The sequence below is a fragment of the Clinocottus analis genome, unplaced genomic scaffold (genome assembly GCF_023055335.1).
Source record: "Clinocottus analis isolate CAN_PGR_092001 unplaced genomic scaffold, fCliAna1.0.p SCAF_19, whole genome shotgun sequence".
NCBI lineage: Eukaryota > Metazoa > Chordata > Actinopteri > Perciformes > Cottidae > Clinocottus > Clinocottus analis.
Genome location: NW_027175920.1, coordinates 814,785 through 835,379, shown reverse-complemented (window position 1 = coordinate 835,379; position 20,595 = coordinate 814,785). Strand labels below are relative to the sequence as shown.

Genomic DNA, 20,595 nt, shown 5'->3' with positions numbered 1-20,595 from the left:
TATACACACACACGCACGCACAAGGGTCCATTTATCATATCGGGCCGGCGCATGTTGTGACGCGAAGAGGCCGATTTTTTTTTTTGTGTGGAAGTTTTGGGAACCGCTGAATGATTTAGAAATATGGTTTATTGAGGAGAAAAAAAACGCACACGAGGAGCGAAGCGGCTGCCACGTTGATGCGACTTGTCAGACAGCGGCGCGTCACGACGGTGTAGGTGAGTGAGACCGGTCACTATTCAGGGTGGGAGTCATGGATATTTATATATCTTTATATAAATGGATATCGCTTAAGAAAAAGGCCGAGGACGCCGGCCGATGCCGCTCAGCAGAAGTCGACAAAAGCCTGAAAAGAAGCTCCTGTTTCGACACCATAATCAGTTTCTTTCTTGAAGTGCAACCATGTAATTTTGGGGGGGGGGGGGGTAGCCTCAGGGGAGCACGAACCATCATGACTTATAAAGATCAGCGTCATTTCGTTTGCTATTGTGCGTCAGCGACTCGACGCATTCGAGGCCCCCGAAAAAACAAGAAAAAAAAATCAAATCAGAATTGCTTTTGGTCTCTTTTTTTTTTTTAAGTTTTATACGACATAAAATATTTCCCCCTGACAAATCTGCGGTGTGCCACAGGGTATCAGACGCTATTAAAATAATCAGTGTTTCTTCTTCTTAAAGAGTTCATTTTGCTTTGTCAATCCCACCACAACCCCCCTTCCTCTACGGATTTGTCAGGAGACAATATGTTCACCCCTGCAGGGTTTTTTTATATTCTTTGTTAAATCATCCCAGATCGGCAACTGAAAATGTAGAGCTTTTATCTCATTACATATTCAGCGACACAGCTGACCTCATAGCTGCTTTTTTTCGGTAACATAAAGCTTCTATTTTGGAGATATTCTTCTTCTTCTCTTCTTTTTTTTTGCGTAGGCGTATGACAAAGCTCTTTTGGCTCGCGACACAATACTTGTCAGAGCTACTGCACTTTCTTTTTTCCTTTTTTTTTTTTTTTTTTTTTAGTAGCCCCCGAGTAGCATGCGGTCCCACCGCCGCGGCGGCGCTGTCCAAACCGCGAGCGTCTTCTGGTTTCGTTTACCGAGCCGGGCCCGGCTGCCAAGCGGGCCGCGGGCCACAGGGCGCAAAGCGTTAATGGCGGAGAGGACTTCACACCCGCTGCCGGCTTCAGCCAGACAAGAGCGACAAAAGAGCCTGGTGTGTGTGTGTGTGTGTGTGTGTGTGTATTACCTGCAGCTGTTCTGTTCAAGGAGCTTACGTGACAGCGGTATAATGTTCGAATCCCCCCTCCCCTCCCCAAACAATGTGCGGCGACCTTTTGATTTTGGGTAACATGTTTTTTTTTGGTGGGGGGGGGGATGAAAAGCGGAGCTGTGGCTCCAGGTGACTTGTGGGTGCTGAAGGGACGGGTGTCAAACCCGGCGCTGTCAGTGGCATCACCCCCAGGGTGGCAGACAAAATGAGGTGCTGCGTCAAAACAAGGAGGGTGCAGAGTTTCAGCGAGAGGAGGAGGAGGAGGAGGAGGAAGAGGAGGGGGGTTCTCGGCTTCTGTCTCGAGGGCGACGACTACTTCGGCCATAAATCCTGCAGCCGAAGGTGGGACGGGCTGCGAGGGGGGGGGGAGAAGAAGAAGCCGCTCTCGACCGCTTTACGCCTGGCAGCTCCGCTTTTACCAGACGGGGGTGTTGAGAAACTAAACGGGGCATAAATAACTCCGGCGAAGATCGAAGATGAGGTGCAAGCGGGAGAGACATAGCGAAGTAATGAGGTGGGTTTGGAGAGAGGCGAGACGGAGACGCTGAATTGCTCTTTTGTTTTGTTTTTTTGGGGCGGGGGGGAGGTGAGGATGTAAGAATGTCATGAAGGAGGGGGGAAACAGCAATTTGGGGCAAAACATGGGCAAGAAAGCACAACGTTTGAAAGGCTTGGTGACGGCGTGTTGAGGCTTCGCGGCCCGCACGCTGTCCCACGGTGCCGTCGTCCAATTATCTGCCAACGCCGAGCATGAAAAAAGATCTGTTGTTGGACTTATTGCCGTGTTTTTTTTCACCGCGTAAACCTCGCGTTTAAAATAATCGAAGAGCAGCCGAGAAACCTGCGAGAAGCGATGACGTCGCGTCCTCGTCGGACGCAGAGGTCGCGCTATTTTCGGGCCCGCTTGCGTAAACGGCGGCGGCCGCGAGCGAATGACGCCGGTCGCTTTTCGGCGAGAGGGAATTAGCTCGGCTACGAACGCGAGCCGTCGAGCGGCGGCGGCGGATATCGCATCAAGGAGGCAGACGCAACTTCAAAAATTCTCACATTGACTTGAACTTTTTCCGCAGGAATGTTTTTAACGCTTGAGAAGACTTAAACCTGTCGTGGCTGCACGGCAAAGTGTTCAAAATCGGGCGACCGATGCAGACCCGATCGATCCATCTTTCGTGGAATTCGTTCACTTTTCCGCTCAGGTGAGACAAAAAGCAAACGCAGACTTGTGTTCAAAGTCTGAAAACACATTCAGGAGTGCAGAGCAACACTCGTGGAGGTGTTACACGTCATAAACACTCCTTCAAACGTCCTTTAATTAAAGTTCGGCGCGTGCATAATCCCTAAATACGGCTTCCTGACTATTGTGTTTAGCCGTTTTGAAGGACTACTTGTGGGAGAGCCAATAAAGAGTCAGCGGTGCACCTCTGGAGGCCGTCTAGGTTTCCCCCAAACTGCCCAGTCTCCACACAGACTTTCCCCAGTTCAACCTGAGCGGCTTAAATGGGGCTCTAGAGTCCATCTCTGGGTCTCAGGAATGTCATTATCTGACTGTGACCCCCCCCAAACCCCTCCCTTCCAATCTCCAATCCAATCTCCAACCCCGAAAAACCCCGAGCGTTGGCAAAAGGGATCACTTTAAATGATTCTCACCGCGGAGGAAAATCCTCCGTCCGCCTTGTGTGAAAAGATCAAGGATGTTCGTCTATTATTCTCAGCAAGGTGGAGAGAGAGAGGGAAAAAAGAGCAGAAGAAGAATGTCATTCACGGGAAACTTCAGGGTTATGAATGGCCGACGAGGGCCGACGCCGCAGGGCCGGAGCCAGGGGACGCTTTTTGAGGGGGCTGGAGCCAAGAAGGGGACGAGAAAAGTCTCCACGGGAAGTGAAACTCTTTAAAATAAAAACACGTGTGATTACGCAACGCGCCCCCCATGAGCCGTCATGTGACTCGGATGCATTTTAATATGCTGATTTTTAAAATAAGAAGCTTTGCTGAACACAATGCCCCGTCAAATATATGTCACTTGTACGCGGTGAGGTCATGCGCTGACTCACAGGACAAACGCACAACATCATCCAACTGCGGCTACAGGCGCAGAGAGGGGTTCAAAGGAGAAGAAGAGCGGCGTTTCAAAGCGGCGAGGGCGAGTTTCTAATCTTCAAACGCTATCAAAGGACAGCAGCGAGCTTCTTGTAGGAAATGACAAAGCCCCCCCCCCCTCCCTCCACACCCCGGTGCACAGCTATTAGCCGCGCTAAAACGCTAAAACACAGGCCGGGGCAGTTCCTCAAAGGGAAAACGGCAAGAGAGATCGCTGGGGGGACTCGTGTGTGAAGGCACACACACACACACACACAGACACACACACACACGCCGTATTTAAAGTCTTCATTACCTGGATCTCACCTGCACGGCCAGAAAGTCACGTCTCTGACACTCGGGGGGGTCGGTGTTGCTCGACACCTGTACGGCCTGTTTTCAGCCAAAAAGCCCTCGGGGGTCACTGACCGGGCAGCCAATCAGGAGGCGGCGAGGACGATCAGTCAATGGCTAGAAGGGAAAGGACACGAGGTTACGTTTAGCTGACGCTTTTATCCACAAGAGCATTCGACCATGAGGACAAACTCATGAACAAGAAAGTTAAACAAATTGCTATACGCAAGAGCCACTAAAGCTCTATTATAGGATGAATTATGGGACGCATTATAGGACGCATTATAGAATATTAGGACGCATTGTAGGATGCATTATAGGATGCATTAAAGGACGCATTATAGGATGCATTATAGGATGCACTATGGGATGCATTATATGATTATAGGATGCATTATAAGATGCATTATAGGACACAGTATAGGGTGCATTATAGGATGCACAATAGGATGCATTATAGGACACAGTATAGGATGCATTATAGGATGCATTATAGGACGTATCTGAGTGCCAACAAGCTTCCTCTGATGAGCGGTGACAGGGAACAATGCACTGTTTGAGTTGCGGTTCATTCTCAAACACACTCACACACACACACACACACACACACACACACACACACACACACACACACACACACACACACACCCCAAAGACGTTCGTTCAAACAGACTCAATCCCTCTAAGACACGTGGATGCTCCTCTGTCGTGGCCACCTCAGCGCTCTCGGTCTGTCGTGCGTTCATCAGCTTCTGCTGCTCTTGTTTTTTTTTTGTTTTATTCTGACGCGCAGGTTCACAAGTTTACACCCTGTTCAGATTCCCTCTTCTCCGTCTGCATACTTGTGACTGCAGGGGCTCCTTGTCCCAACTCCACTCTGTGAGCAGCAGTCTGCAGAGAGAGAGAGAGAGAGAGAGAGAAGGCGGGGTAGAAAGAAAGACAGAAAGAAAGAAACAGGTTGGAACATTTTTTCCGGGGGTCCTGTCATCTTTTCTATCTGATCAGCCAGGAGCTGTCGGACTACAAATCAAAAGTGTGCCAAAGCCAAAAGGGAAGACAACAGAGCGCAGACAGCAGCTTCACGCATTCCAGCCTCCACCAGGAAAAGTCCCATCCTCGGGCGAAGCCGGCAACTTTCCTTGGCCCACTTACTTCTCTTCCGAGTGTCTCTTTGTCTCCCCGCGGACTCTCGCTGTGGGATCCATAAATTAAAATTCCGACGGCAATGTTCTCGAACGCCTCCCCGACCGCTCCGCCGCGGCGTCCTCCCGGGCAAATACTGACAAGTTGCGCTGCGGCGTCAACATATACGGGGAGGTAAATTAGAGGTAGATTGGAGTTTAATGCAAACAATATTCTCGCCGTCTGTTTCGGCAGCCGAGGTGACAGAATGCACTCAGGACGCGCAGCGGCGCTTCGGGGCACAAACTCGGCGGCGTACGAGAACTTTATTAATTTCTCTTTTAATGAAATAAGTTAACTTGTTCAGACGGCGCCGAGAGCGACTGGCGCTCGCCGCCGATGACGGCGAACATACGTCGGAATGCGGAACAGAAACGGAGACATTGGGTTTACTCGAGAACACGTCGACATGATTTTAAAGATAGAAAACACTTGTTTTTCTCATCACGTCCAGCCAAATATACCTGGATTCAAACTTGAAGCCGTTACCCCACCTCCGAAAAGTCTCCCAGTCTCCTCCAATTGGTCCGATTCTTTACGCAACGCCGCCTTCGTGGCATCACCGCGGCCGAGGATGAGCACAGTTTCTGAATTTGACCTTCGCAGGGATTAATATGGCACCAAAAAAGCTCAAAGAAAATACACAGAATTCCTAGTTTCTACAACATAAAACTGAATCAAACCAAATTCCTTTTCGAATCTATCGAGCTGTCCAATAAATATAAAACATAACATATAATAAAAGATCAAGAACTTGGCTAAAAGTTTATGATTAATTGCAGCGTCAGAGTTGAACAAATCCCGGGATCTTCGCACACGAGGTCGTATTGAATGCATCATCAGATCCAAGTCTGCTTTTGACCTGAGAGCAGCAGCCTGGAGAGTGTTCCCCTTTAAATTAAATAATTACGTGTCAGCAGTTTTTTGTTTTTTTTTAGCATGTCTTACGACAAGGGTGCGAGCCCGGTGTACGCAATCAACCATTTTTTGTTGTTGCCCAGAATGAGTAACACAAACAAAGGCCTCCCGCCTCTTGCCAGTATCCCTCCAAGTGATGACCTGGTTGGAAGTAGAAACTTACAAGTAGCAAGACAGCCGCGCAGTTCACTCTGCCTTCACACACGCATGCAGGTTTCCGTGAGTCCTCCAACAGCGCCTGAGGAGTAACGCATGGAGGGATGGATTGTGACAGGCTCTCTGATCCCAAGCTTCTTCCTCATACTTTGGTCGCCACTTCAACGATCCAATTTGTTCTGAGCTACGAGCCACTAAAAGCTTCAGTCAAAACAACATGAGTCTGAAAACGTGTTTCAAATGTTCTTTACCAGCTGAAACCAGTGGTGGAAAACAGACGAGCGAACTGTACTTGAGTCCAGTTTGGAGATCATCATACTTTACAATATTTTGTTTTTCTTCCACTCCAATAGGCTATATATATTGTAGTTTTAACTCCACTACATTTATTTAACAGCTAGATTTACTTTGCAAGTTAACATTTAACACACCAAGCATGCAAAGCTTATACAAAGTGCATTTTATGTTAATTAAATTATCCAACAGTACGTTATTAGCTGCACCGCATTAAACATTAAAATGCTGCATATATGCTCATCTATTTGTAACAGCAATCATTAATTCTGTATGGGTATTTATACTAGTACAGTAAGTACATTACGCTAAGTACTAGAAATCTTAAATGCAGGACTTCTAATTCAATACTTTAACTTCTTATTTGTACTTAAGCAAAAGAGGCTCAATCGTATTTAACGTAACTTACGTAACTTACGTAACGTTTACTGTCCCCTTACGTTAGGGGCCCGGGTGCGCGAGCGCATAGAAGAGTACGACAACAATATAGCTAGCTTGTTTTTTTAAGTTTTTACTTGGGGTGAAAAGTACTTCACGACATGAAGAATGCGGGACGATTAAAAGGGATGTTAAGACATTATGCTACCCAACTGTCGTGTCGTATAAAGTGTATTTTAATTTGAAGATAAAACGTGATATTTAAGAAACAGAGCTAACGTTTTATGCTAGCTAGCGTTCGCTCTTTTCCCGTCTTTCCTGAGGCTACATACAAAAGATTCAAGTCATATGTTGATTAAAAAAACGTTTCAGGAGCTCTTACCTGTGTTTTAAAGACGTTTACAGGTTCCTCAAAAGACTCTTCTGACTTTATCTAATTAAAATTAAAATCTAAAAGAGAACAGGTTATCCACAAAACGACCAAAGATGGCAGCCGGAAGTGACGTCAGATCCCGACTAAAGCAAAATATCAATACCTATTGTAATAAAATTATAGCATTAACATATATATATATATATATAGATAGATATATATATAGATATATATATATATCTATATATATATAGATATATATATATACATATATATATATAAATTGATCTTAATGTATAATTTTGGAGGAGAGTAAATGCTTCGCAGTGTGACTTGATGCACAACATCTCAACTTTTATGACGAGAAAATGCATAATTTATTCCACAAAGTGATAAGCTGTTTTTACTGTCATGATGTGAAGTGTGCACGGATGTGCGGAGGTCTCAAATCTTTTGCCGTGTTATGTTTGTGTAATGTACAGCACTTAAAATGTACCAAAGTAAAGCTTGGGACTCAATAGAAGAAAATGACTTTTTTCTCAACACTTAAAAGATAGACAGGTATATTGTGGAGTACATGAGCATAGACTTTGATAAATGAGGCATCCTCCTGGATATGTGTACCCTGGTCGTGAACTTCAAACTGTTTCTGTGGGCCGCGTCGGGCCAAAGGGAGTCCCGCTCAGGTGTCATGTTCTGCTCAACAGGTTCAGAGGGTCACCTGGTACATTTTGTGCCTCTGGACATAGGAGGCTGTCACACAAAGAAAAAGAGCCCATCTGTGCACAGACATGCGCTACACAGCGACCCCTGTAATGCAGTCAGACCTCCCACAGTAACAGCTGCAACACGTTTCTGACAGGACCAGATTCCTTTCTCACGGACAAAAAAAAAAAGAAAACACTGCAGGATGCTGCTGCCTCGCTCCTCCGACGCTGCTGTAGATTGTAGAGGGGGATTTTATTGCACTGGGAGTGGTTGAGTCAGAAGTTTGTTTTTGTGTGTGTTGACAGCGTTACAGTCTTGATTGCGTGAGTTTCCAGTCTCTTCGGCGAAGTGTGTGGTGGCATCCCTTTTGTTACCTCTGCTGCCCAGTTTAGAAAAAAAAAACTGGAGAAAACCCCCCCAACCAAGCCATAAACACCCCATCCAGCTACCCACCCACCTGCCCCCCAGGCCAGTAGAGGCCCCACAGGAACCTGCCCGGGCATGCACCTGCCAAGCCCTGCCGCTCGCTGCTGCTCTGCTGCTGCTCTGCTGCTCGTCTCGCCCCCTGCAGCAGATTCCCCCGGCATTCTGCCTCTGTGGAGGTCTCTGGGTCTGCTGCTCCCTCGCTCGCTCGGTTGAGACACGTTGCTCGTGGCTTCCCAGAAGTGAGGCGAAGCAGGCAGGATCAGTGGGGCTCACATGTGGCCTGCTTGCATGCGTCTGTGTGCGTCTGTGTGTGTGTGTGTGTGTGTCTGTTTGCACGATACGCCTCATAACCCCTCAGGGTTAAGACTCTCATTAGCACCTCGCCAAAAAAGATATCCCCTTTCATCTCATCTGTCCGTGCGGATCAAGTGAGGCACATCCTTTGCAAACAAAGACAAATAGGCTGGTAGATCCCCGGCCTGCAGTCTAAACATGCGATGTCCACCGCAAAGTCCCATGCGGTTAGCTAATTGATTCCATCAACAAAATCAAAAATTCGCTGGCAAAGCCGGTATGTCGGAGCGGCGGGTAAGCGGTTTAGCTGTCCCGAATGGGGGGGCCCCTGAAAAAAGGGAGCGGAGGCTGGCACAGCGGTTTCAAACGCAGGGAGATCTCACTCGGGCGAGGGAGAGATTTTACCGACTGATGTTGCCACAGATCATGTGACATCAGGGGGGTTTCGCCCACTCGGGTCCTCCCCACGGCTCAGAGATTAATGGGCAGAAACCACGCGTGCAGACGGTGTAATTAAGGGCCCCTTAGTCACTCCGTCACCAGACGGAGTGAAGTCAGCAACACTCGTGCTCGCCGATGTCGGCGGGGATCGGCAACCCTGCGGATGAGCTAATGCGGCCGCCTGCGCTTCGGTAAACTCGAGACAAGAACATGAATGAGATTGATGAGCGCTGTCGGGTTACCGCCTGGGAACGCCAAATTGGGGCAAAACAGCATTTTTTTTGTCCTCTTCTTCTTCTCCCCTGAGTTTGAATTATTGAGTCGAATTTTGAAACGAGACACTTGTTCCCTCTCATGCGCGGCGGTGTTTGAGCGCTTCGAATAGTTTACGTAACTCGGACACACACACACACACACACACACACACACACACAGACACACACTGGAACGCCATGACTGTTTGTTGTGCAGCAGTGTTTCTGGCGAGGAAGCCGACGGCACGTTTGGCTTTTAGCCGATTTCATGAGATCATCATCAGAACCATTTATTGCCATGTATGTTTTCACATACAAGGAATGTGTTGCATGACATTAATAACACAATAAACAAGAAATGGGGAGCATGAATATTTACCATAGTGCACAGGCAACAGATAAGAGAACTGCAGTGTGTGCAGAAAGAAAACAACTGGCATGTTTTCAGAGCGTGATACCTGCATGTGAACAACTCTCACCTGGGATCAAACACATGTTCTGGAGGGAAGGTGGGGCCAGTGTTTTTGTTTGTTTTGGTCGCAGCCATATGTAGAAAGCAAAAGCGTCCATGAGAGGAGGGGCAGGGAGGAGGGAGGGGGGGGATTATAGTTTTTTGTGTCTTCTCCTGTGACTTCAATGGCTTGACTTTTGTTTTCGGAGTGGAGCTCATCATCCGTCAGAGTCGGTGGCTGCCGAGGTCGGGTTGCGCCCCCCGAGGGGTCCTGAGGTCATCCCGAGTGGCGCTCCGATCCGATGGGCGTCAGTTGTTGATCCCTGTCGCGTTGTCGCAGCCCGACACACACCCGTTGTGGAGCGCTGCACCGCCTGAGAACAGCAGCAGCCTCCAGGTGACGCGCCCATAAGGCCCCGAAATCTAAATGAACAAGACATTTGAGTCCAACGTCCTCCAGGTAGACGCACGACCTCGTGGAAGGGAAGGAAAAAAAACCTGCACAGACGTTTTTTTGTTTGAGCTTGTCGTCAACGAGGACGCGGCAAACATGTTTTCTTTCCCCTTCTTCACGAGACGTTTTTATTTCAAGAGAAATACAAAGCAATTAAAATGAATTACCCGAATGAAACCATAATGGCTTCTGGCATCGCGGGCTGATCTCGGCTGTCTCGTCGGGTGATTAATCCTCTGCAGTGGGCACATCTGGTGAGGCTCATATCTACGGATAGCAGCGTCTGATCCACAATCGGCTGCAAAAGGGGAACCTGCAGATCAGCGATGGGGATGCAGAGGCAGGTGTTTCATTGCAGGAGAGAGAGAGAGAGAGAGAGAGAGAGAGAGAGAGAGAGAGAGAGAGAGAGAGAGAGAGAGAGAGAGAGAGAGAGAGGGGCTTTTCCCAAGCAGACAGGTTCTTGTGTGTTATCTGCTCGATCAGCAGATCTGAGTATACTAACAAGTGGAAACACTTGAAGAGCCAGAACGAATAGCTCGTATCCCTGCCCTGAAGTGGGCCTTTAACCCCTTCCCTCCTGGTGGGGGGGAAATAAACAGCAGCTCTCCGGTATGAACTACATTACTGTCACTGAGCTGTGTGCGCTGACAGGGAAACCCGAGATCAACGAATACAGGAAAAGAAAAGAAGCCAAATGGTACAAATGTTGTCTGAAGAGCAGCAGGAGACTTTGCCCAAAATAAAAAGTTCTCACGATACGGACGCCGTTCAGCGTCTTAGTTATTTTTTCAAGGCCTTTCAATTATGTTTTGCGAAGTGTCTTTTCTTTGTCTTCACAACGTCAAACCATGTGTTCAACTACGATGTGTTGTGCATACGCAGCAACATGAAAATCATCCAAAATTGGCAAAATGTTGTGATTTAGGAACTATCTGGACAAAGAATGTACAGCCCTGGAGATGAATAAAGTAAACAATCTGTCAGGTTTCACGACTTGACAGTTTTTTTTGGTGCTGGTAACAAAAAAAAGTTCGAAAGTTCAATCGATATAAACCCTAAAAAGCAAAGAATCAGAAAGAGAAGTTAAGTTCTGGTCGTGGCGATGAACCTCTTTTGCGTCCCCGTTTTGCATTCCCAGTCCGCACACAGATGCACGTGTGTTCGAGTCCCTCACGGCCCTTCTTCTCGCCCCGCAGGTCCCTGGCCCTCGGGCAGCAGTACTCGTCCCTGGGCTCGCAGCCCATCCTGTGCGGCTCCATCCCCGGCCTGGTGCCCAAGCAGCTGCGCTTCTGCCGCAACTACATCGAGATCATGCCCAGCGTCGCCGAGGGCGTCAAGCTGGGCATCCAGGAGTGCCAGCACCAGTTCAGGGGCCGGCGGTGGAACTGCACCACCATCAAGGACAACCTGGCCATCTTCGGCCCCGTGCTGGACAAAGGTAAATGAAGTACGCGACGAAGACTACGATAACTAAACGTGTGCCAAACCACGACTGTGTGAAGAACTGTGGCTACTGCAAGCTGCAGCAGAGCGCTCTCCCCTTCCCCCCCGAGGCTCGGCCTGTTCTCTGGGCTTTTTTTTTTTTTGCTGACAAACGCTTAACCGGGGCAATTACAATAATATACACCTTTCCCCCGCGCGCTTGCAGTGAGAAAAGGGCGCAGGTACAAGCACCGACACATTATTTCACTTCTATCCATCTTTGCCGCCAGTATTGCGTTCGTCTTCGGAGTTCCCCCCCCCCTTACACACACACACACACACACACACACACACACACACACACCCAGACCGTGTTGACTCTCGTACATGAAAGAGGGTCAACGCGGTGAGAATCCATCAACAGAAGCTGACAGGCACAGCTGATATACTGGAGACATCCATCAGGCGCTTCACCAGCAGAATACTAATTTTACGATATATATATATATATATATATTTTTTTTTTTAGAGACCCGCTTAAGGCGTCGCAGTCGCTAATTATAAACTAAAAAAGGTAGACGTTTAATGCGTCGATTGCACATGAATCGGCCCGTGTGTCAAGAGGGGAAGGGATCCGGGCAGTGTGAGCAGTCCAAGCTCCTCAGTCAAGTAAAAAAAAACACAAAAAAAAGGGAGAGGGGAGGCCAAATGAGATTACAGGCAATAGAAAAGGGCCCGGGGGGCTCCGCTCCAACCCCTACTGTGCATGAAGACCAGTGCGCGCCTCACAGAGTCCGGCTCCCACGGACGCCCCATTCACACGCCCTTTTGACTCTGTCAGGAAAACAGGCTGAAAGGGGATCTCTCCCCAACCCGAGCCGGGTGTGCGCTTTGGGGATGCGAAGGAAAGGAAAGGAAAGGGAAGGAAAGAAAAGGAAAGGAAAGGAAAGGAAAGAAAAGGGAAGGAAAGGAAAGGAAAGGGAAGGAAAGGAAAGGAAAGGAAAGGGAAGGAAAGAAAAGGGAAGGAAAGAAAAGGAAAGGAAAGGAAAGAAAAGGGAAGGAAAGGAAAGGGAAGGAAAGGAAAGGAAAGGAAAGGAAAGGGAAGGAAAGGAAAGGGAAGGAAAGAAAAGGAAAGGAAAGGAAAGAAAAGGGAAGGAAAGGAAAGGGAAGGAAAGGAAAGGAAAGGAAAGGAAAGGGAAGGAAAGAAAAGGGAAGGAAAGAAAAGGGAAGGAAAGGGAAGGAAAGAAAAGGGAAGGAAAGGGAAGGAAAGGGAAGGAAAGGAAAGGGAAGGAAGAGAGTCACTCTTTTTGGGGGTGGAATCAGGGTTCTTTACGGTCATGAAAAACCTGGAAAAGTCCTTAAAAAAATCCCCCAAAGTTGTGTAAAAGTCCTGCAAATGTGTTTATATTCATGTGTTCATGACGTTCAGTCACGCTGAGTTTGAAATTATGAATCTGCTTTTAAAAGAAAGAGGCTCAAAATATCAGCAGCATACATACAGGCATCTATATGAATGTTTATTCTTTTAATCAATTGTCTCTCATTCGTTTGGATCCTCATGACCAATGGATTCCATGAGTTTTTCATGACTTTAAACCAAATTTAAATAACATTTAACCATATTTTCATGACTTTTAACTAAATGTTCATCCCCAAACGTGTGAAATGTGTGTGTAAACAGTAAAAAGTGATGAAATCTAGTATTTAAACTAACAATGAGGATTCAAAGCATACAGTAAACCTTAAATGACTCAAATGAATGAGAGACAATAGTTTGATTAAAAGAATAAACATTCATATAGATGCCTGTATGTATGCTGCTGATATTTTGAGGCTCTTTCTTTTAAAAGCAGATTCATTATTTATAACTAAATGAACGTCATGAACACATGAATATAACACATTTACAGGACTTTTACACAACTTTTGGGGACCTGGAAAATATCCATCGGCGTCTCACTTTTTCACGCGTGAAACCGAGGTGACAGAAATCTATTGGTCAAAACGTGAACCCTGAAGGATGGGTGCATGGAAAAGTTAAGAGCCAACCGATGGCCGCGCTGGTGGTGCTGGTGGTGCTGGTGGTGCTGGTGGTGCTGGTGGTGCTGGTGCTGGTGCTGGTGGTGCTGGTGGTGCTGGTGCTGGTGGTGCTGGTGGTGCTGGTGGACGCTGGGAGGAAGTAGGGGGTTGAGGTCCTGTGGTGGTGTTTTGCGATTTCAGCTCAGGGTGTTGTCGGAGGCTGGAGAGAGAGAGAGAGATGGGATGGTGGTGGTGCTGGTGGTGGTGCTGGTGCTGGTGGTGCTGGTGGTGGTGGTGGTGCTGGTGGTGGTGGTGGTGTGGGTGGGGGTTTAGGGAGTTTAGGGAATGCCAGCTCCGGGCAGAGCGGGGCTGTGGGGGCGCGAGTCGCTGGGCCCTTTGTGGCGGTAACACAGTGTGACACAAGGGAGACAAAGGCGGATTGATGGGCCCAGCAGGTAGCAGAGGCAGCGCTAGCCGTGGCTAACAGCCAGCGGCTCCAGGGGCCCAGAGGCTCACAGGCCCCCGTTGTGGAGCGCTCCAGCCAGGCTCTGCCAGCGCCGGGCGGCGATGCCCGACCCCGAGGACGGAGCGCCACCCGATCATGCGCCGCCGGAGGGGTTGAGAGCAAAATGTATCTTTTTTTTTTTATTTTTTTTTTTACAGGGGCCGAACGTCAGAGAAAAAATATACACGCAAACATGTGGACGCATGCTAATCATGCTAACAATGCTAACAATGCTAATAAGAAACAAGGTGGAATGTCAGATGGGGGTTTTCTTTCTTTGTGAAAGTGTAATCAGGTGTTGAAATATTGTAAATCACAATTATATTCAGTAATATTCAAACAATATAACGTGACAAACAACTATTTTATTAATGTTACTGAATATAATTGTGATTTACAGTATTTCAACTTCAAGGAGTGTCAGATGGGTTTTTTGTCGTTCTAAAAGTGTAATGCAGATGTTGAAGTCATTTAATTCACAATTATATTAAGAAATATTAATAAAATAGTTCAGTTTGTCACTTTTTTTTAAAATTATTCCTGAATATAATTGTAATTTACAATATTCAGAGATCAAGTTGGAGTGTCAGATGGTGTTTTCTTTTGTTGTGAAAGTATAATGCCGATGTTAAAATACTGTAAATCACAATCATATTCACTAATATTCATAAAATAGTTCAGTTTGTCATGTTGTTTTTTTAATATTACTGAATATAATTGTGATTTACAATATTTCAACTTGTGTCAGATGTTGTTTTGTCGTTCTAAAAGTGTAAAGCAGATGTTGAAGTCGTGTAAATCACAATTATATTCACTGATATTAGAACAATAGTTCAGTTTGTCACTTTTTTCCCCAAATATTAGTGCATGTATAATATTAATATTATTGCAACATCTGCATTACACTTTCACAACGGCGTTTATCATTAGCATGATTAGCGTCATTAGCGTCATTAGCACGCACACGGCACGCCCATTGATCCTCTTGGCGTCGTAGTCGCCCGGCTAATAAAAAGAGGTATTTTCTATTGTTGTCACTTTGCCGCCAGACGCTCTGAGGGCGGGGGGGCGACGTGGTCGACCTCCGGCCAAAACATCAGCAAACTGCGTCTGCGGCTCGAAAACTTTGATTCAGATCGAGTCCTGAAGGAAAGGAAAGCGCTGGAGGAATTTCTGGCTTTAGCGGTCTGAAAAATACGAGTTTAATCGCCCGGTCGTGTCCGTACAACTCAGATTGTTTAACTCGGGCGAACTGTGTGTGTGTGTGTGTGTGTGTGTGTGTGTGTGTGTTACACAGCTGTGTAATAGGTGAGCCGCCTTAAGTGTGCTGCGATTGTGAAACAATGGTGTCTGGTTACATAATAAGGCCGTCGCCTTCACACACACACACACACACACAAAAGGGAGGCGTAACTCCATCCCCTCGGTGTTAAAAAAGGCCGCCACACTGCTCGGTTTCACCCAGAAGGCCTTGGGGCAAAGAGGGAGGTGGGAGGGAGGGTGACAACATTCCTGAAACACTATCCAGATGCAAAGCGGCGCACCTCAGGGATGACAGGAGGTCACCGAGATCCCAGCGAGCGCCGCGCCGCCTGACAACCGCCACAAAGCAGCGACGGCACCGCGGGGGACTCGGCTCCTCCTCGGCTCCTCGGCTCCTTCGCTTCCTCGGCTCCTTTGCTTCCTCGGCTCCTTTGCTTCCTCGGCTCCTTCGCTTCCTCGGCTCCTTCGCTTCCTCGGCTCCTCCTCGGCTCCTCGGCTCCTTTGCTTCCTCGGCTCCTTCGCTTCCTCGGCTCCTTCGCTTCCTCGGCTCCTTCGCTTCCTCGGCTCCTTCGCTTCCTCGGCTCCTTTGCTTCCTCGGCTCCTTCGCTTCCTCGCGATCGCGTGCCAAAAGATTCTAGATGTTTTTATTGTGGTACAGATAACAGAGACTCCGGCCAATGAAAAGCTTATTTTTGCCTCCTAACGCACAGAATTACATTAAAGATAATGTAGAAAAATACAAAATGTAGGAACGATATGGCACAAAAATGTGATAACAGTGTTAGAAATATTAAAAAATAATGTGAGCCATGTTTACATATTGTAATAATAATAATATTATTAATAATAAAGTAATAAGAGGGTTTAAAGTTTTCTTTTCTCAGAGATGATGTTGTGTTAAAATGTTTCCCTTCAATACTTCTGTAAGATTAACTCTCTCCTTCTCCTTCTCCTTCTCTCCTTCTCTCCCTCTCTTTCTCCTCCTCTCTTTCTCCTTCTCTCCCTCTCTTTCTCCTTCTCTCCTTCTTTTCTCCCTCTTTCTCCTTCTCTGTCTCCTCCTTCCTCTCTTCCCTCTCTCTCCTCTCTTTCTCCTTCTCTTGTTCTCCTTCACTCTCTTCTCTCTCCTTTCTCCTTCTCTCTCTCCTTCTCTTGTTCTCCTTCTCTCTCCTCTCCCTCTTTCTCTCCTCCCTATCTCTCTCCTTCACTCTCCTTAATCCCCTCTCTCTCTCTCCTTTCTTTCTCCTTCTCCTTCTCTTGTTCTCCTTCACTCTCTTCTCCTCTGTTTCTCCTTCTCTCTCCTTTCTCCTTCTCTCTCTCCTTCTCTTGCTTACCTTCTCCTTCTCCTCCTCTCTCCTCTCTCGCTCATTCTCTCTCCTCTCGCACGCTCCTCTCTCCTCTCTCTCCTCTCCCTCTTTCTCTCCTCCCTATCTCTCTCTCCTCTCTCCTCTCCCTCTTTCTCTCCTCCCTATCTCTCTCCCTCTCTCCTTCTCTCTCCTTCTCTCTCCCATTGTCTCCCCCCCCTCCTCCTCCTCCTCTCAGCGACCAGGGAGTCGGCGTTCGTCCACGCCATCGCCTCGGCCGGCGTGGCGTTCGCGGTGACGCGCTCCTGCGCCGAGGGCACGTCCACCATGTGCGGCTGCGACTCGCACCACAAGGGCCCGCCGGGCGAGGGCTGGAAGTGGGGCGGCTGCAGCGAGGACGCCGAGTTCGGCGTGCTGGTGTCCCGCGAGTTCGCCGACGCCAGAGAGAACCGGCCGGACGCCCGCTCGGCCATGAACCGGCACAACAACGAGGCGGGACGCTCGGTAAGAAGAACACACGATGTGCACAGCGCGCGTGATGATATGCAACACACGGCGGCGACGTCTGCAAAGAAATGATCGCGTCTCGGCCTCCCGGAGGGATGAAAACACATAAATGTTGAGGTTTACGGGGGAGAAGCTTCTCGGTGATGAGTCTTCTCGTCTGAGTGGAAGTCTCCTCTTGCAGTTTCCCGTCGCTCTTCATCCCAAAAGGCGGCGAGCGGCGGGAGTTAGCGCGCTAATCGGAGGCTAGCTCGTGCAAAATACCACTGGGTGAATTCACGGATTTGCAGCGCGGGCGTCGATTGATCGAGGGCCACGTGGTGTGTGTGTGTGTCGGGACAGTGTGTGTGTGTCGGGACAGTGTGTGTGTGTGTGTGTGTGTCAGGGCGGTGTGTGTGTTGCTGCAGCAGGTGCCCGAGGCTCGGCCTGACGTCACCAGAGATGTCTGTCCGGACTTGAACGAGCGGCAGAGTAGAGATGTGCGGCGGCGGCGATTAGCGAGCCGGTGGAACCTCGCACGCTGTGACTCACGCGCATGTGCGTCTTGGATTACGACACACACACACACACACACACACACACACACACACACACAGGGAGAGAGTGACTTCATTCTCTGCTCCGGTAGACATGACTGCATCTTCGCAGGGATGTGATAAAAGGTGTTTAATGCTTCATATCACGTTTAGAGAGAGAGAGAGAGAGAGAGAGAGAGAGAGAGAGAGAGAGAGAGAGAGAGAGAGAGAGAGAGAGAATATTAATATTCTCTCCTGCTCAGTTCAATTCAAAGAGCTTTATTGGCAGGAATGTAAACAGACAGTAAAGCACAACAACAACAACAACAAGATCACAGTCAATGTGTTAAAGACAAGAAGAAGTTGTGTTTCTTGACTTCTTCTTGTGTCAAGAAACAACTTCTTCCTCTCTCTCCTTCTCTCATCTCCTCCTTTCTCCCTCTGTCCTTCCCTCTTCCTCTTCCTGAACATATTGATCACCTCAGCACCAAACTGACCGGCAGGTTTGATCGTGAGAAGTTTCTCTTCACCGACGGGGAACTCGAACGTGACGTCTGAGTTTCCGCCTGAGAGACGGGCTTTAAACTTTGAGCGACTCGTCTTAATCAAACGCTCCTTCATCGCGCGTCTCGCGGTCAAATCCCCCGAGTGAACCCGGTGAGAGGAAGAGACTCGACCTCTTCAAACATGGCTGGCTCTGTGTCAGCGCTCGGGGAGAGGAAGGGCTCGCCGGGGGCGAACGGAGCGACCACACGGCAACAAGAGGAGCTTTGATGTGAGTCTCCTCTGCGCTCCACCTGGCCCTCTCACGCTCCTCCATCTCCCCCCCGAGGCCTCTGGGACTTGATGTTGGAGCATGACAAGCTCACAAAGTGATGTCACCTCCACCTCCACCTCCTCCTCTTCTTCTACACATCCTCCCCGCCTCAGCCACCTGCCCTCCGCCCTCGGCCGAGAGGGGAATTCTGCAGCTAAATATAGCTGCAGAATTAAAAGCGCAACAGAAAATACGAAACACAAAAGGTGAAATAAGCCCCGCCGGCGACACACACACACACACACACACACACACACACACACACACACGCCGAGGCACAGTGAGCATATGGATCAGCTGAGGAGGAGAAGTTTAAGATGAAGGAGCAGCTTTCAGTCAAGACTCTGGAGGTGTATTTCGGGCGGAGGCTTGCTTTACGGGATCAGCAGCAGCGAGTCATGAAAGCTTCCAGGTCCAAGAGGAAACGGGGTTTTATGTTTGGAGCTGCTGCAGACGACGCTTTGAGTGTTTCTCAAAGAAGACAGACAGAGTTGGAGGAAGGTTCATCTGGTTGTCGATGTTTTTAAAGAGGAATGTGCAGCTGTTGCTTCATGACGACTGGAGACTCGTGCTGAGACCTCAACATGTTCTGTTACTCTTTCATCTGTTTTATCGCTTTCATCTCTTTCATCTGTTTTATTGATTTCATCTGTTTGTCTCAAACGTTGGAGCCGTGTGTTTCTGCTCTTTTACCCAGGACACTGTTGGAAATGACATTTTTATTCTCAATGAGGCTTTATTAGATAAATAAACCTTGAATAAAAAAATATAAATATACAAAAAGATACAAGATAACTGTAGGTTAACTACAGGTTAACTACAAGTTAACTACATATTAACTACAGGTTAACTACAAGTTAACTACATGTTAATTACATGGTAACTATAGGTTAACTACATGTTAACTATGTGTTAAGTACATGATAACTACATGTTAACTATGTGTTAAGTACATGATAACTACATATTAACTACAGGTTAACTACATGTTAACTATGTGTTAAGTACATGATAACTACATGTTAACTACAGGTTAACTACATGTTAACTATGTGTTAAGTACATGATAACTACATGTTAACTATGTGTTAAGTACATGATAACTACACATTAACTACAGGTTAACTACATGTTAATTACATGGTAACTATAGGTTAACTAAATGTTAACTATGTGCTAAGTACATGATAACTACATATTAACTACAGGTTAACTACATGTTAAGTACATGGTAACTATAGGTTAACTACATGTTAACTACATATTAACTACATGTTAATTACATGGTAACTATAGGTTAACTACATATTAACTACATAGTAACTACAGGTTAACTACATGTTAATTACATGGTAACTGCAGGTTAACTACATGTTAACTACATGTTAAATATGTGTTAACTATGTGTTAACTACAAGTTAACTACATGTTAACTATGTGTTAACTACAAGTTAACTACATGTTAACTTAATCTTAACTACATGTTAACTACAGGTTAACTACATGTTAACTCAATCTTAACTACATGTTAACTACATGTTAACTACATGTTAACTACATGTTAACTACAGGTCAAGTTAAGTCTTTGTGTCTTGTGTGTTGCATCCTCATCTCGACCCTTTGAATCCTCACGTAGCTCCACCATCGCGCTCCAATTAGCAAACTGTCTTTAAAGTCTTTAAAGCATCCCATAATAAGCGTCTCCGTGTGTGTGTGTGTGTGTGTGTGTGTGTGTCCCTCAGACCATCCTGGACCACATGCACCTGCGCTGCAAGTGCCACGGGCTGTCGGGCAGCTGCGAGGTGAAGACGTGCTGGTGGGCGCAGCCGGACTTCCGCATGCTGGGCGACTACCTGAAGGACAAGTACGACAGCGCCTCGGAGATGGTGGTGGAGAAGCACCGCGAGTCCCGCGGCTGGGTGGAGACCCTGCGCGTCAAGTACAACTTCTTCAAGCACCCGACGGAGCGCGACCTGGTCTACTACGAGGGCTCGCCCAACTTCTGCGAGCCCAACCCGGAGACCGGCTCCTTCGGGACGCGCGACCGCGCCTGCAACGTGTCGTCGCACGGCATCGAGGGCTGCGACCTGCTGTGCTGCGGCCGCGGCCACAACACGCGGACTGAGAAGCGCAAGGAGAAGTGCCACTGCATCTTCCACTGGTGCTGCTACGTCAGCTGCCAGGAGTGCGTGCGCGTCTACGACGTGCACACGTGCAAGTGA

General features: G+C 47.8%; 2 protein-coding genes across 15 annotated transcripts in view; one reads left to right on the top strand and one right to left on the bottom strand.

Moving 5' to 3' along the window:
* The window catches only part of ormdl3 (ORMDL sphingolipid biosynthesis regulator 3), a 20,886-nt gene extending 13,755 nt beyond the window's left edge, over nt 1–7,131 (bottom strand). For 4 of the 13 annotated variants that reach the window (XR_011077820.1, XR_011077821.1, XR_011077817.1 and 1 more), the window contains exons 1-4: nt 7,009–7,131; nt 5,962–6,036; nt 4,347–4,589; nt 3,661–3,815 (exon numbers count right to left, since the gene is read on the bottom strand). The gene's annotated coding sequence lies outside the window, so the exon portion shown is untranslated. The remainder of the gene's footprint in view (nt 1–3,660; nt 3,816–4,346; nt 4,590–5,961; nt 6,037–7,008) is intronic. The other 9 variants (XR_011077818.1, XR_011077819.1, XR_011077816.1 and 6 more) reach the window with 6 other exon arrangements.
* wnt3 (wingless-type MMTV integration site family, member 3) overlaps nt 1–20,595 on the top strand; it is a 21,274-nt gene extending 679 nt beyond the window's left edge. The window contains exons 2-4 of one of the 2 annotated variants that reach the window (XM_068582606.1): nt 11,224–11,465; nt 16,776–17,041; nt 20,116–20,595. In XM_068582606.1, the coding sequence (XP_068438707.1) occupies nt 11,224–11,465; nt 16,776–17,041; nt 20,116–20,595 (988 nt within the window). Of the gene's footprint in view, nt 1–11,035; nt 11,466–16,775; nt 17,042–20,115 lie in introns of those variants that run through there. The other variant, XM_068582605.1, reaches the window with a different exon arrangement.